At 55.2% G+C, this 13,773-nt stretch overlaps 2 protein-coding genes across 3 annotated transcripts in view; one reads left to right on the top strand and one right to left on the bottom strand.

Moving 5' to 3' along the window:
• The window catches only part of HDAC1 (histone deacetylase 1), a 31,984-nt gene extending 30,863 nt beyond the window's left edge, over positions 1-1,121 (top strand). For both annotated transcript variants that reach the window (XM_027517252.1, XM_027517260.1), the window contains 2 exons: positions 242-290; positions 567-1,121. In XM_027517252.1, the coding sequence (XP_027373053.1) occupies positions 242-290; positions 567-594 (77 nt within the window). In that variant the 3' untranslated portion in view covers positions 595-1,121. The remainder of the gene's footprint in view (positions 1-241; positions 291-566) is intronic.
• A 189-nt stretch (positions 1,122-1,310) lies between these two features.
• MARCKSL1 (MARCKS like 1) lies at positions 1,311-3,684 on the bottom strand. The gene is made up of 2 exons (XM_027517273.1): positions 3,394-3,684; positions 1,311-2,585 (listed from the first exon to the last, which is right to left on the bottom strand). Exons 1-2 carry the CDS (start codon positions 3,478-3,480, stop codon positions 2,076-2,078), a joined length of 597 nt encoding a protein of 198 aa, XP_027373074.1. The 5' UTR covers positions 3,481-3,684; the 3' UTR covers positions 1,311-2,075.
• Between the last annotated feature and the right edge of the window lie 10,089 nt (positions 3,685-13,773).

Here is a 13,773-nt window from a genome sequence, read left to right as displayed (position 1 = left end):
CTTTCCCAGTGCTTCACCGCAGTTTCCCAGGGGGCTGCCTCCACCCGCTGGGTTTACTCTCTAGCAGGCTGGGAAACCGGTCCAACCTGTTTGTTCTCTGCAGGTCTAGCTGGGAGGGCTTGGGATGTACTTTTCTCTTTTGTATGTCCACTGAGCTATGATGCTGGGAAGGGGTTTCAGGAGATCCCATGGGTCTTTCCGGGGGGCTGCTCTTGACCATCCCTGTATTCTTATGTTCTAGAAGTCACAGAAGAGGAGAAAACCAAGGAAGAGAAGCAAGAAGCCAAAGGGTGAGGAAAGAACTGTCTGTCTGCTCCCTGGCATTGGAGCACCAGCCCCTTTGTCCCACCACACCAAGCGGGAAAGCACAGGGACAGCTGGTCCAGCTTACAAAGGCCTCTTTCAGGGACCAGTCTGTCAGTTGCTGCAGTTCTAGGCAGAGCTAGGAAGCCCCAGCCTTCAGCAGTCACCTGGGCAGCCAGGGGCCTGAGGAAGTCATTGTACCTTTCCTTTTTCCGAGGCCTCTGGGGTGGCTTATCTAATGCCAGTTTCTGCTCTCTCCACAGGGTCAAGGAAGAGGTCAAGTTGGCCTGAAGAGACCTCTCCAGTTCTGGCTTCTTGCCAAATCCCTACCTTTATCCCACAACCCTTCAGATTTTATATTTTCTATTTCTCTGTGTATTTATATAAAAATATATTAAATATAAATATCCCCAGGGACTAGACAGGAACCAGGGCCCTGAGGTCAGGGCACACATTACTTTTCTAGTAGCTGCCTTGCAACCCGTCCCTCCCAAACTCTTGAACCCTAATGGGTACTGGGTAAAAGGGATCCACTTAAGCAGCCATAGGACAAAATCTTGAAGTGCCTGCTTCATAGCTTTGAAAAGGTGCCCTTGCTGAGCATTTGAGAAGGGGTGGCTGGGTCTTCAGGGACTCCCTGTTGTGTTTAGGCTCTTAAGGTAACATCAGCCATTTTTAGATTGGTTCTGTTCTCATGCCTGCCCTCTCTCTGTCTTTCCCCCAGTTCTGCAGGTGAAGATTGGTAGTCTAGTTTCCATTTTGAGATACTATATTTCATTTTTGTGAGAATCTTTGTAATAAAATGGTACATTTCTATACCCTCTTGAGCTCATCTCTACTCTGTAGTACCCCTGGGTTCATGTCTCTGCCCTTCTGGTGTCCATGAGAACCTGGGTAAGCCTTCAACGAAACCCCAGACTTACCTGTCTTAATCCCCCCATCAAAGCTTGAAGTTGGCCAATCTTCTCACCTTCACCCCCAGAAGACCACTCATGAAAAAGCACCACTAAAGGGACAACATTTATTCCTTTTTCAAATGTTACAGTAAAACCAGGTGGAAGAGAATGGTTTTAGCAGTTAGAAAAAAAAAAAAAAAGTACAAATCTGGGGTTTGGCCATTAAAAGTTATTTACAACAATGGGAGGGGGAAAAAAGACAACAAGAAGTTGTTTCACATTACAGACCTCCCGCCCACCCCAAAGCTTAATACTTGCTTACCAAGTCAAAAAAGGAGACACGGGTTGATTCACAAGCTGGAGGTTTGAACTTGAGTAAGACATTTATAAAAACCTAGACAGGGGCAGTGTTCTCCCCAGCCCAGGTGCCACTAGGCACAGCACAAGAGACTAAAAACTCAACAGGGGAAGGCTGGACACTCAAGGTTTGGGAGTGTAGGCACCCCCACATCTGGCTCAGGGATTGGGGAGTAAACAAAACCTACTTGGAAAAGAATTGGGGAAGAAAACCAGCAATTGCCTTCGGCACAGGTGGGGACAGGGAAGGAGGTAGGGCCAAGGGCAGGAGCATTTCACATCACTAACCTAACTTGGGAAAACTGCAAGGGACCATCTTCAACTGGCCTTAAGAGGAAGACCAGATGGATGATGGGAGAATCCACAGGAGGGAGAGAAGGAGAGGGAACGTGGCTAGGGGGCAACAGCCCCTTCCTTTCTGGGCACAGGAAGGCAGCCGGGGCACCAGGTCCAGGCAGTGACCTCACAAGGACAGCACAGTTTTTGCAGCTTAGAGATCACCCACCTGCCCCCACCCAGCTACTCATTCTGCTCGCTGGCTGGTGCAGGGTCACTCTCTGGCCCCGAGGGAGTGGATGGCTCTGCGGCCTGGGGCCCTGCCTCTTCTGTGTCTCCTCCCTTGGCGGCAGCGCTGGCCTCTGCCCCTTTGGCCTGAGGCTCCTGGCTCTCGGGGGTGGCAGCAGCCTTCCCTTCCTGGGCAGTGCCCTCCTCGCCGCAGGCACTGATCTCCCCCTGCTCCTGCTCTTCCTCTGTGGGTGAGGAGGCAGACGAATCACCCCCACCCTCCTTCCGATTTCTCTTGAAGGACAGGCCACTCAATTTGAAAGGCTTCTTGAAAGAGAATTTCTTCTTCTTCTTGGGGGTCTCCTTGGGGGGGACCTCCCCCTTAGCCTCAGCGCCCTGGCTAGGGGGTGCTGGCTCGATAGCATCACCAGTGGCCCCCGCTGCCTCCTCTGTTCCGTTCACGGGGGGCGACTCCCCTTCACCTTTGGGGGATAAGTCTCCATTGCTTTTCACGTGGCCGTTCTCCTGCAGGGCAGAGAAGACCGCAATGAGGGTCGGGGCTCTAACTCCCCTCCCCCAGCCAACCCAGACATCGGGGTCCCGAGTCATTCCACCGCACCCCCAGAGCCTAGTTGTAGCCTCACCCCAGCGGCATCCAGTCAAACCTCTCCCTCCTGCCCCGCACAAGGATACAGAGGCCGCGGCCGGCAGGAGGCGCTAGGGTATCGGGGCCCCCCACCCACCTCTCCCGGGGCGCGCTCTCTATTCCGCGCAGGACCGCCCGAGGCCGCGGATCCCGGACGGGCGGGGGAGCCGTACAGCCGATATTGGGCGGGAAGCCGCCCCGGGGCGCTGTTCCCTGCACCTGGACGGCCTATTTTCCCAGCCGCCGGCTTTGTGTAAAAGGCCCCCACCCACCGCAGGCTCTCCTCACATCGCGGCTCCTCCCTTAAAAAAGGCCTTGGGATATTGAGGTCGGGTCTGCGGGGGGAGTGCCCTCGCCTCCGGGCACCCGCCCCGCGGCCCCCGGGCGCCCCCTTGGCGCGGCCCAGCAGCGCCTTTGTTCCCCGCGCGGCACTCGGGGCGGCCGGGGGGCAGCGCCGGGGGCCGGGGCCGCGAACAAAGAAGGCGGCGGGGCCCGGCCGGCGCCCCCTCCCCGCCCCTCCCCTCGCTTCGCCCGCGGGGGCTGCGGCGCCGAGAACAAAGGGACCGGGCGGGGGAGGGGGCGCCGCGTGTCCCGGGCCGGACAAAGCGCGCGGCCCCGGACCGGGGCCCTAGAGGGGGCAAGGTACGAGAGGAGGGGGCCAGGTCGGGCCGTGCCGAGCGCACCCACCTGTCCGTTGACCTTGGCGGGGGAAGCGCCTGCTGCCTCCTCGGCGGTCACGTCGCCCCGGGGAGCCTTGGAGCTCTGGCTGCCCATGGTGGGGGGTTCTGCTGGGGGGGCGCCCGGAGCCGCCCCGGGCTCGCGCCGCAGGGGATAGTTCGGCCGGGTGGGCCTGGCCGGCGGAGGGGTGGGGCTCGCGTTTGAGGGGGAGGGGTGTCGGGGGGAAACCAAGCTGCACCCCCGCTCCGCGCCCAACCCGCTAGCTGCGCCCACCGCCGCTCCGCTCCGCTCCGCGCCAGAATGCCGCCTGCCGCCCGCCGAGTCTCCTATATATATGCGCCCGGAGCTCGGGGCGGGGCCGGACATTTAAATGAGCGCCCAATCAAGGGGCGGAGGCGGACCCAGGCCGCGGGCCCCACTTGAACGGTGGGCGACGCTGGCGGTCTGGTCCCCCAACCCACTCGGCTGCCGGGGACAGGTGGGGTCCAGGGCGGGAAGGAGGGAGGCGGGTCCCTACGCGAGCAGAGGGGCTCCTAGAGGAAAGAGAAGGGAACAGTCGTCCCCTCCTCTCACCGTCCACCTCTCAGGGTGGACGCCCTAGCTCCTGGAGTGGCCCCCATCGTCTTGGTCCCGCATTGGCAAGCTCTGTCAGTCTCCCCCTAGAACTGGTCGAAGGACTCACATGCCCAGACTCGTCAGCCGGCGGGCTCCAGAGAATGTGGTCATGGCAGCCGCAGGGCCCTAGCTGGGTTCTGTGCCTCCTCAGGCCTGGAGATGGGTCCGAGGTCCCGTCCACGTGCTGCCTGCCCCACCAGGACGTCTGCCCGGCCGCAGGGTTAGTCTGGTGAGTCTGGTGAGGTCGTCCCTCATCCCTCCTGTCAGTCAGTCGGTGGCCAGTCACACCAAGCCCCCACAGACAAACTCACCTTTGGTCCATCTTATCTCAGACCCATGACAAAGTCCCACCTGGGGTATCTTAGCAGGTATCTCCATCCCCATTAGAAAGCTGAGGAGCCTGAGGCTCAGAGACCTGGACATAACCTGTCTGACTTCAGCACTCCCCAGTCACATCCGCTCCCCTACATCAGGGTTTCCCCCAAGACAGCAGAGGAAGCCCAGGAGGGGGCTCAACAACCCTTAAAACACTCCAGTTCCTCAGGAGGAGGGGCCTTGGATGGTCCCTTGAGGCCAGCCCCCAAGGGCTGCCCAGTCCAGCCTTCACCCCTGCCTGAGTAGGGGAGCCTAGAGACAGGGGCCGGGTGGTGACTGGAAACTGCAGCTGGAGCCTCCTCCAATAGTCCAGGCCAGGGGGAACCCCAGAGTCCTGGCTGGCCCCGGATGTGTGCGTCCGGCTGCTGCCCTCAGCCCCCAGGAGGAAGGAGATGGGGGCTGGCGGAAGCCAAGTGTTGCAAAAGCAAGGCTGTGTGTCCTGGACAGCTCAGCACGGCCCTCCCTTGTTCCCTCCCTCCTACGAGTAAGGTCTCCTGGGAGGCCTGAGGCTGTGAGGTGTGGAGACACCCCAGGGCCTGAGAAATCAGGAACTCCCACAGATCTGACGACAGGGTTGAGATGACTTCTACCTGCAGCGCTCACTCCTGTAGCCTCCACCCCCACCCCTACTCAGAGACTACAGAATGCTCTTGGCTTCATTAACGCCCTGTTTTTCAGAGTGGACAGATTCAGAAAGGGAAAATGACATGTCCAAGGGTGCACAGCAGATACCAGTAACTGAGGGTAAGACAGAGTTTGGAGAGACCTGTAAAAAGGGGCTGTGGGCTATAAGGAAAGTCCTGGAAGCAGTCTCTCTTGAGATCTGGGGCTGCCTGGTCAGAGTGGGAGGCAAGAAAAGCCAGCTCTTGGGTCGGGAAGGCGCACCATGCCCTACGGCAACTCACTGACAGGACAGTGACTTCTCCACCCCTGCCAGTAAGGGATGGACATCGTGACCCGCATTTCTGTCTTGACCACAATAGGGGACCCACAATGCTGCCAGGCGCTGCCAGCTCCGGCTGGCAGAGCTCAGATGAAGGCTGTGTGAGTCCTGGAGGGGTGGGAGTCAGAGGTTAAGATCCCGAGGCCCCTGGTTTCCAGGCTCTGCTCTGGTGGGGATGAGTGGTGCATAGTCAGGATGATCCCGGGAGGAGAGGGGAGCCATCAGGGGCTAAAGGATCCTGAGTCCCCAGAGCTCCAGAAGGAGGCTGGTCCACAAGGGAGCCCTGCATCCCCCACCAGACATGAAAGGAGGCTGAGGAGGGGGACCTGAGAGCTGAATCTTTCAGCAAATCCAGGTCCCAGCTGAATTCAGCTTCTGGAAGGGGGAAGAGGCTTGGGATGCTGCGGGGGTGAGTGGGGGTGGTACGGCAGCCCCCACAGCCCCCTCCATCCACACTGCAGCTCCTTTCTCCCCAGCTGCTGCCAGCCCAGACAATGCGCCCATTGTTCTGTATCTCCAGGGGCCTGTGTGCAACTGTGTGTGTCTGTTTCTCTCTGTGTGTGACTGTGTATTGCTCTGTATCTGTCTGTGTGTGAGAGACTTTGTGACTCTGGGTATATGTGTGCGTGTGACCAGGTGTGTACTTTTGCAGTTGTGTGAGTCCGCATCTTTGTTTGGCAGTGTGTATTAAGGGTGAGAGAGAGAGGCTTGGTGACTCTTGATGACTTTCTGAGACTTTCTGGGTGTGTGTGCCTGTCTGTCCTTGAGGTTGGGTTGGTGACTGGCTGTGACTGCGTGTGTGACTATGAGTGTATGTGCATGAGAGAGTGACTACTTTGTGTTCGTGTGAGTGGCTGTGTGTGCCTCCATGGGTCAGCTCGAGGTGATCAGGGCCTTTGAGATGAGAGCTTTTGCCAGGACAGAGTGGCAGGGGCAGGAGGAGTGGGCACTCTGAGGTGGGCAGGGGAAGGGAAGCTGAGAGACTAGACTTTTCCCACATCTTCCATCTGTCCCAGTTCTCCCATAAAGGCTCAGACCCTGGTCCTGGCCTGAGATGCTCCTAGTCCCCATGGACAGAAGGGAGTGGGACCCCAGGAGAGCCCTGAAGGTTGTGGGGGGGAGGACAAAAGAGAACACCACCTCATAAAGACAGCTCTGGGGGCATGGGAGGGTCCTGTGGTGGAGATCAGATTAGACACTAGGTGAGATGTGAGTGGGCAGGATCTTATCAGGAATGGAGGACAGGCCTTCCAAGGGGAGGGACCAGCATATGCCAAGGCCTGGAGAGGGGAAGAGATACCAGAGGACAGCTAGGTCCCAGTGGAGACCTCAGGAATGGTGACTTGGAGCAGCCCATTTCCCAGCCCCAGGGTCCCCATCTCCTTCCAGGGAGGATCACCTGGACCCAGAGACTTTATAGTTCTAGCCCCAGCTCTGCCTTCCGCTTTAACTGTCAGCCAGTCCTCTCTCCTCTCGGGCCTCAGTTTACTCATCTGTACAGTGACAGCTTGGCCTCTGTGATTCAAGTGCACAGAGACTGGAGTTCCTCCTTCTGCTCCTACGTGGCAGAGTGTCAGCTGTGAGTCACATCGGGCCCCTGCCCGCAGGGGTTTCCCAATGGGGAGGCTGGCAACGCCTTAAGAGGAGAAGAAAGAGCCAGAGCAGGGTCAGATGAGAGACCTGTGGGTTGCATGGAAGAGGGCCCTCTGGGAGGGCCAAGGGATGGAGGAAAAGCTTCCAGTAGCACAAGGGAACAGCAGATGGTCTGTGTGGAGTGGGGATGAAGGCAGAAGCCTGTTCTAGAGCAAAGTTAAAGAGACAGGGTTCTAGGATCTGGGGACTGGCTGGTACAGGGATGGGGTGGAGACATGGGAGTGAAGATTTCTGAGTTTTCTGTTTGGGGTCCATGATCTCATCACTTAGATAGGGAATCAGAGGAAAACTAAAGCTGGAAGGGGGTTGTGGAATTTAACCTTGTTGAGTCTGAGGTGTCCAGAGAAAATTTGGGGGGCCATTCAGGAGGTAGCCTGTATGCTTCAGCACATAGGCATGTGATCATGTTTCCTAAGCCAAAGACCAAGCCTCAAAGGCCAGGGTCTGGCTAGTGACCTTAAAGGGATAACAGACAGAAAGTTTGAAGTCAGAACTGACCCCAGGAAATCTGGATCTCTGGTTGCTGCTAGTAAGAGGGTGACTGGAGCCAAGCAGTGCATGAGGTCACCCAGGAAGTCCTGGGGCAGTGGGAGCTCTGCCATTAGCCAGGCCAGCAGCAGGAGAGGGCCCCAGGGAGGGAGTCAATGGGAGGGGGAGGAGAAACCCTAGAGCACAGAATCATGGGGATCCTTGACCACTCGGGAGAGTTTTGAAAAGGGAGGAATGACCAACAGTAATAATCATAGCTGCTACCAAGACATGCCTGCTATACCACGTTACTGCATGATCCAGTGTTCCCCTCTATAGAGGACTCTGAAGCCCAGCCAGGTGGAGGGTTCATTAAGCAGAAGAGGAGGAGGTCAGGTCTAAGAGAAAGTGGTTTCCAGGAGCTCTGAGGAGCGGCCTCCACAAAGGGTCTCGCTGCTTCTGGTTTGGGAGGAGCCATTAGGGATGTCAGCAGGGACAGCATGGCAGCTGCAGGACCGGGATCCCTGGAACTGGACTCCCCAGCACCCTGGGTATGCTGGATTCTGGCTGGGTTGTTAGCAGGCCAGTCCTGGGCCTGGAACCTGAGTCTGGATACTGGGCACCTCAGGGACTCTTCCCTGGGACCCACCATCCAACCAGTCACCACATCACAGAAACAAGACATCTGGAAAGTTCCCTTTCAGGATTTTAGGCCACTCAGCCCTTTTATTTCTCCCTTTCACTCCCTCTTCCCCTGGGGTGTGTGTGTGTGTGTGTGTGTGTGTGTGTGCGTGTGTGTGTGTTGGCAGTGGTTGTGCAAACTGGACAGGATCCAGCCACTATCTAATAGAGCTGTCTCTCTGGGGCTCAGTTTCTCCAATAGCTAAGAGGTGTGTAATCCCAGCTCACCTGCCTATCTCCCCCAGGCTCAATGAGGTCACCAGAAAATCAACCCAGTTCTGGGCTGCCCATGGCCTCTCCCTTGCCCCCGCCCCTCCCCTTTTCCCAACTTTCAGTTTCTTTTCAGATCCTCAACACCTTTAGGGGGAAGAGGCGGCCAAACCAGTGGAATGTGGATTGCTAACAAGTTTCCAGCCAAAATCCCCCATTTAGGGGAAGTCCTTTTAAAAGGGAAACTGAAACTCTCTCCTAGTCCAGTGCCAAGTCCCACCCCTTCCTCTCCACACTGCTCAGATCTTGCCCCATCACCTCTTCCATTCAGCCTCCTCCCCCAAATGATTTGGATCCAAGTTCCAACCACCTTCCAGCTTTGTGACTCTGGACAAGTCCCTTCCCCTTACTGAGCCTCAAAATGCCCGCTCCATACAGCAAGGACATCCGGCACCACTTGGGGTTGTGGCAAGGGTTCAGTCTCTGACTAGACAAACCTTCAAAGTCAACGATGTGGTGTTGGAGAAGACTCTTGAGAGTCCCTTGGACTGCAAGGAGATCCAACCAGTCCCTCCTAAAGGAAATCAGTCCTGAATATTCATTGGAAGGACTGATGCTGAAGCTGAAACTCCAATACTTTGGCCGCCTGATGCAAAGAACTAACTCACTGGAAAAGACCCTAATGCTGAGAAAGGTTGAAGGTGGGAGGAGAAGGGGATGACAGAGGATGAGATGGTTGGATGGCATCACCGACTTGCTGGACATGAATTTGAGTAAGTTCTGGGAGTTGGTGATGGACAGGGAAGCCTGGCATGCTGCAGTCCATGGGGTCTCAAAGAGTTGGACACAACTGAGCAACTGAACTGAACTGAACTGAAGGGTTCAGTAGGTATTGTTGTGTTGAGGCAATGTTAGTGGTAAAGAACTGGCTCCATCATGTCTCAGCTATGTGTCTTTAGGCCTGCTCTGAGCCTCAGTCTCCATATCTGTAAAATAGGAATGATGATTATACCCATTTCTCAGGGTTATTGTGAGATGAACGACCTAATATCATGACATAAAGCCCTAAGAACTAAGCACCTGAGGTGCCCAGCATGTGGGAAAAGTTGACAATGTTCCTAAGTGTGATTACGTGAAATCCTGGGCCAGGGCCATTCTCTTCCCTTCCTACCCTAGAGAGAGGAGGTGGGTATCTAGGACTGCCCTGGGATAACCTTGTATTCCCTCCATCAACTTTCTTCCTGGGCAGGTGGTGGAGGGACTGTTCAAAGGATGCTGAAGTGTTCAGAGGGAAATTTACTGGGCTCAATCAGTTCCTTAAATGGTAAAGGAATCTGCCTCTCCCCAGAACCCTGAGGATTCTCTTCCTTTTCTCTCACACTCCAGAAGTATCCCCCAGGGACCTTCTTTTAGTGATTTTTCCCAGAAAAGACATACTCTGGACACCCCTTGACGTGCACATCATCTGTCTCCTCGCAGCTCCTCCTCACATTCTCCTTCCCTCCCATCTGTCTGCATAGGGGGGTCTGGCATCTCTGGGGACCAGCCTGCAATGCTCCAGATTGTGCCTCAGAGATGGGACTCCCAGCTTCACTTCCCTTCTCTTTCTTCTTGGCCTATTGATCTTCAACTCTCTTGGCTTTTTAGGTCCTCAGGGCTGATCTTCTCCTACCTCAGGGCCTTTGAACAGTCTGTTCCCTCCACCTAGAATGCCTCTTTCCACTTCTCTACTTGCTGAATTTCTGCTCTTCTCTTTCTCTCTCTCTTTTTCTTGCCATGTGGCATATGGGATCTTAGTTCCCTGACCAGGGATAGAACCCATGCCTCCTGCAGTGGAAGCGTGGGCTCTTATTACCCACTGGATCACCAGGGAAGTCCCTCTGCTTTCTCTTAAACCACTCCCAAGGACTTTCCAGATTCCCCAGGAGGAAGAGATGGCTCTCCCACCACACATTCCACACTCCTGGGCTGAGAGTTCCCACTACTCAGCTGCCCAAACCAGGAACCTGGTGCTGCATAACCAGGCCACCGCCATCAGCTCATCCTCCTCCATCTCCATCTCCACGATTGGCCCTTCTCACCTGGACCTGGGCCATTTCATGAGCCTTCTCACTTGTCTCTCTGCACAAGTCCAGCCCCTCCATTCATTCTCCTCTACCTGAGAATTACTTTCCAGTAGGGGGTGCTCAATGAATAATCTGTTGACAGATGGAGTAAATGAGTGAAGGAATGAATGAAAGAAATGTAGAATCAAACACATCCCGCTTGGCTTCAAACCTTTCTGTGGCTCCCTACTGCCCTCAGAGGAAAGTCTGTGCCTTACATTTGAGATCCTCACTGATTCCCCATAGCACACTCTGGGCTTTCCCCCAGGACCTAGCCTGCTCGCCTTCCTCTATTCACCTGGAATTGTCTTTCTTCTCTGCTATGTAAGAAGGGATGTTGAAATAATCCATGATGGGAAGAGATGGTAGGAACCCGCACTAAAGAGAGAGGGGAGAGTGAGCCAACACCAACACTTCCTGGGTTAGACTAGACTCTGTCCTCAGGGCTGGGGACTACGAGCAGGGCCTTGGAGCTTCAGTTTGAGATGCCTATTAGCGTCCCCGTGGAGACATCAGGCTGGCAGTTAATAGATCTATGAGCCTGGACTCCAAAGGAGAGCTTTGGAGGCCTCCCAGATTTGAAGCCACAGGACTGGACGAGATCCACTGAGAGAAGTGGCTCAAGAAGACACCGCCAGGGCCTCTCCAGCATTGAGACTCTGGATGGGGAGCCAGCAGGTGGATTCAGCTCATGGGCAGAGAAGTGAAGAGAACCAGGAGCAGGGTATCCTGAAGACTGAGGGAGGAAATGGCTTCTAGAAGGAGTGTGTGATCTGCCAGGTCAGATGCTGCTGAAGATGGAGGAAGACAGAGGAGGAGAGACATAGAGGGGTTTGGGGGGCAGAAGTAACAAGTCTTAACAAAAGACAGGATGATGGGAGTCAGGAGGGAGGGCCAAGGATGGTGCCTGAGGGTCTGGCTTGGGAAATGGGGGGAAGGAGGTGCCAAGTTGCACACAGGAGGTCGAGAGGAGGAGCAGTGGGGCACCACAGAAATGGAGAGGTCAGCTTTGGACAGGTTAAGTCGAGGTGCCTTTGGAATGTTGTTAGGATCTAGGCATCTGGAATGAAATCTGTGTTGGAGAGAAGATCCCTGTATGTGTGTGTCTATCTGTCTCTGTCTCTCTTCTCTGTCCTTCTCTATGTGTATCTATAGGAGAATCTGTATGCTGACCATTATGAAATCTCTATCTTCAGCCCAGATCTCTCCAGAACTCTGGCTCCCTTGGAGCCCACCCTGGATGTGCCACAGGGACCTACAAGACACAGAACAACAGGCTCAGGACACAGATCAAAAAAGGACAGAGTTGGAGGCAAGATAAAGCAGGGAACGGTTGGTCAGACTGGTCCAGACAACAGTGAAGGTGGCCTGAACTAGCAAGGGCAGAGGGCAGAGGTGGAGATAAAGTGCAGAGACATTCAGGGAGTGGAGAGCACCAGAGATGGGGGCGAGGTTCCGTTGGAGGGAGGGGGGCTAGAGGAGGAAGGGAGCCGACTCTGGGTATGGGAAGTGGGGGCTGCTGTCCTGCAGTTACCTGTTAATATGACTGAGACATCCCCCTAAAAGGACAGGGGATGGGTCACAAGTGAGTCTTATGAAGGGGGAGTGGGATGCTGTTGACCACAGAGCAGTTGAGTCAGGGTACCTGCCCAAAGATGGCTCAAACCATCAGTCCCCTCTGCCAGATCCCTGCAGGGAGGCTTGAGCTGATCCACTCCCAGCCTCAGTCCCAGGTAGGACCTGCAAGAGAGTGCAAAGGGGACAGGGACAGTTGCCTAGGGCTTTGGACCTATCTGAGGGCCGGAGACCACTCATTGCCCACCAGAGTGGACTCTGAGACCCTGGGAGGGCTGTAGGCCTAGAGATGCCACGAGGGGATCATGTTCCTCCCTTGCTTTAAACCTTTCCATGGCTCTCTACTTCCTCCCAGAGCATGTCCAACCCCTCGTCCTGGCTTTCAAGGTCCTAGAAGCTCCAGGCCCAGCTAGCTCCACCTTAGGCAGAGAGCCCTGGCTGCCAATCTCATGGTTCCCTCAGCGGGATGACAGCTTCAACAACACCACTGCAGCCTGCAAATCGCCAAACCTTTCTCCGTGCTGCCAGTTCTGCTTGGATTGCTACTTCCTGTGTAGCACCCAGGGCCTGCCTATCTGTGGAGACTCAACTCAAGGAACTCCTCCAAGGCTTTCCTGGGGGTCTTCCCTGGAAGCCCAGTGGTTAAGACTCCGAGCTTCCACTGAAGGGGGCATGGGTTTGACCCCTGATCTCTAGTCAGGGAATTAAGATCCCACATGGCATGTAGTACGGTTAAAAAAAGAGGGTGGTGGGGGGTTTCCTGACCTCACAGAGGAATCACTATGCCCCAAACAAACTAATGTCACCCTCCTGTGGCACCTTACTGAGCTAGCGTATGCCTCTGCCTTTTTCTATGACCTGCGAGAGTCTGGGGAGCTAGAACACATTGGGTTCACCCAGCGTACCCCATGGGGGTCATGGGTGCAGTGGGACATTCAAGGGTGGCTGCAAAGGTCCTCCCAGCTCTGTGGGTTCAGTCTAACTCAGTGTGTGTGGCTGGGGAGGACACAGATCATTACCCCCCAAAGTAGGGAGAGCCAGAGAGCTCTTTATTTGGTCAGTGAAGGGCGGGAACACAGAGATACAGGAGAGGGCAAAGGGACAACCTTCACCCACAGAAAGGGGACAGAGGACTCTGCAGTGCTCCCGGGCCATCTTCCTGCTCATCCTGGCTTGGCACAAGTTAGCCTCGGGACCATCATGTGATGAACCTGAAGCTGTCTCCCCAAATTCCTAGAAAACAGACATCAGTGACACTCCTCTGGGACCTGGGGCACAGGGTGTGCAGCTGAGCACACCAGACTGTCCTGGCTCCTGTGCAGCTCTACTGTGAACTTGTGGGTGTCCTTGGACAAGTCACTTAATGGCTCTGAGCCTCAGTCTCCTTATATGTGGATAATGGGAACATCAATGGTACCTACCTCAAGGGTTGTGATGAAGCATGAAAAGTTTTAGCATAATAACTGGCCGAAAGTAAATGTGGAATAAATATTAAGTGTTATGATTATAACTATTTTATCAAGAGACCTGGGTTGTGGTCTCAGTTCTGCCCTGTTTTCCTCTCTGGACCTGCCTGAGTTTCCATCTATAAAATGGAATGTTGAAGGATTAAAAGAAATAATGGATGTGGCAGAGGCTCCTAAGATCCGTGATCGTCTTTGCCCCTCTGAGGTTCCCCTCCCTGTGGTTGCAGAGGGGTTGCCACCTTCACTCTGTCAGGTTTTTACTGGGCTCTCTGTCCAGGCAGGATCTGCTGCCACAGGG

The sequence above is a fragment of the Bos indicus x Bos taurus genome, chromosome 2, assembly GCF_003369695.1.
Source record: "Bos indicus x Bos taurus breed Angus x Brahman F1 hybrid chromosome 2, Bos_hybrid_MaternalHap_v2.0, whole genome shotgun sequence".
NCBI lineage: Eukaryota > Metazoa > Chordata > Mammalia > Artiodactyla > Bovidae > Bos > Bos indicus x Bos taurus.
The sequence above is the reverse complement of the archived record's forward strand: the minus strand, read 5'-3'. Positions and strand labels throughout refer to the sequence as shown.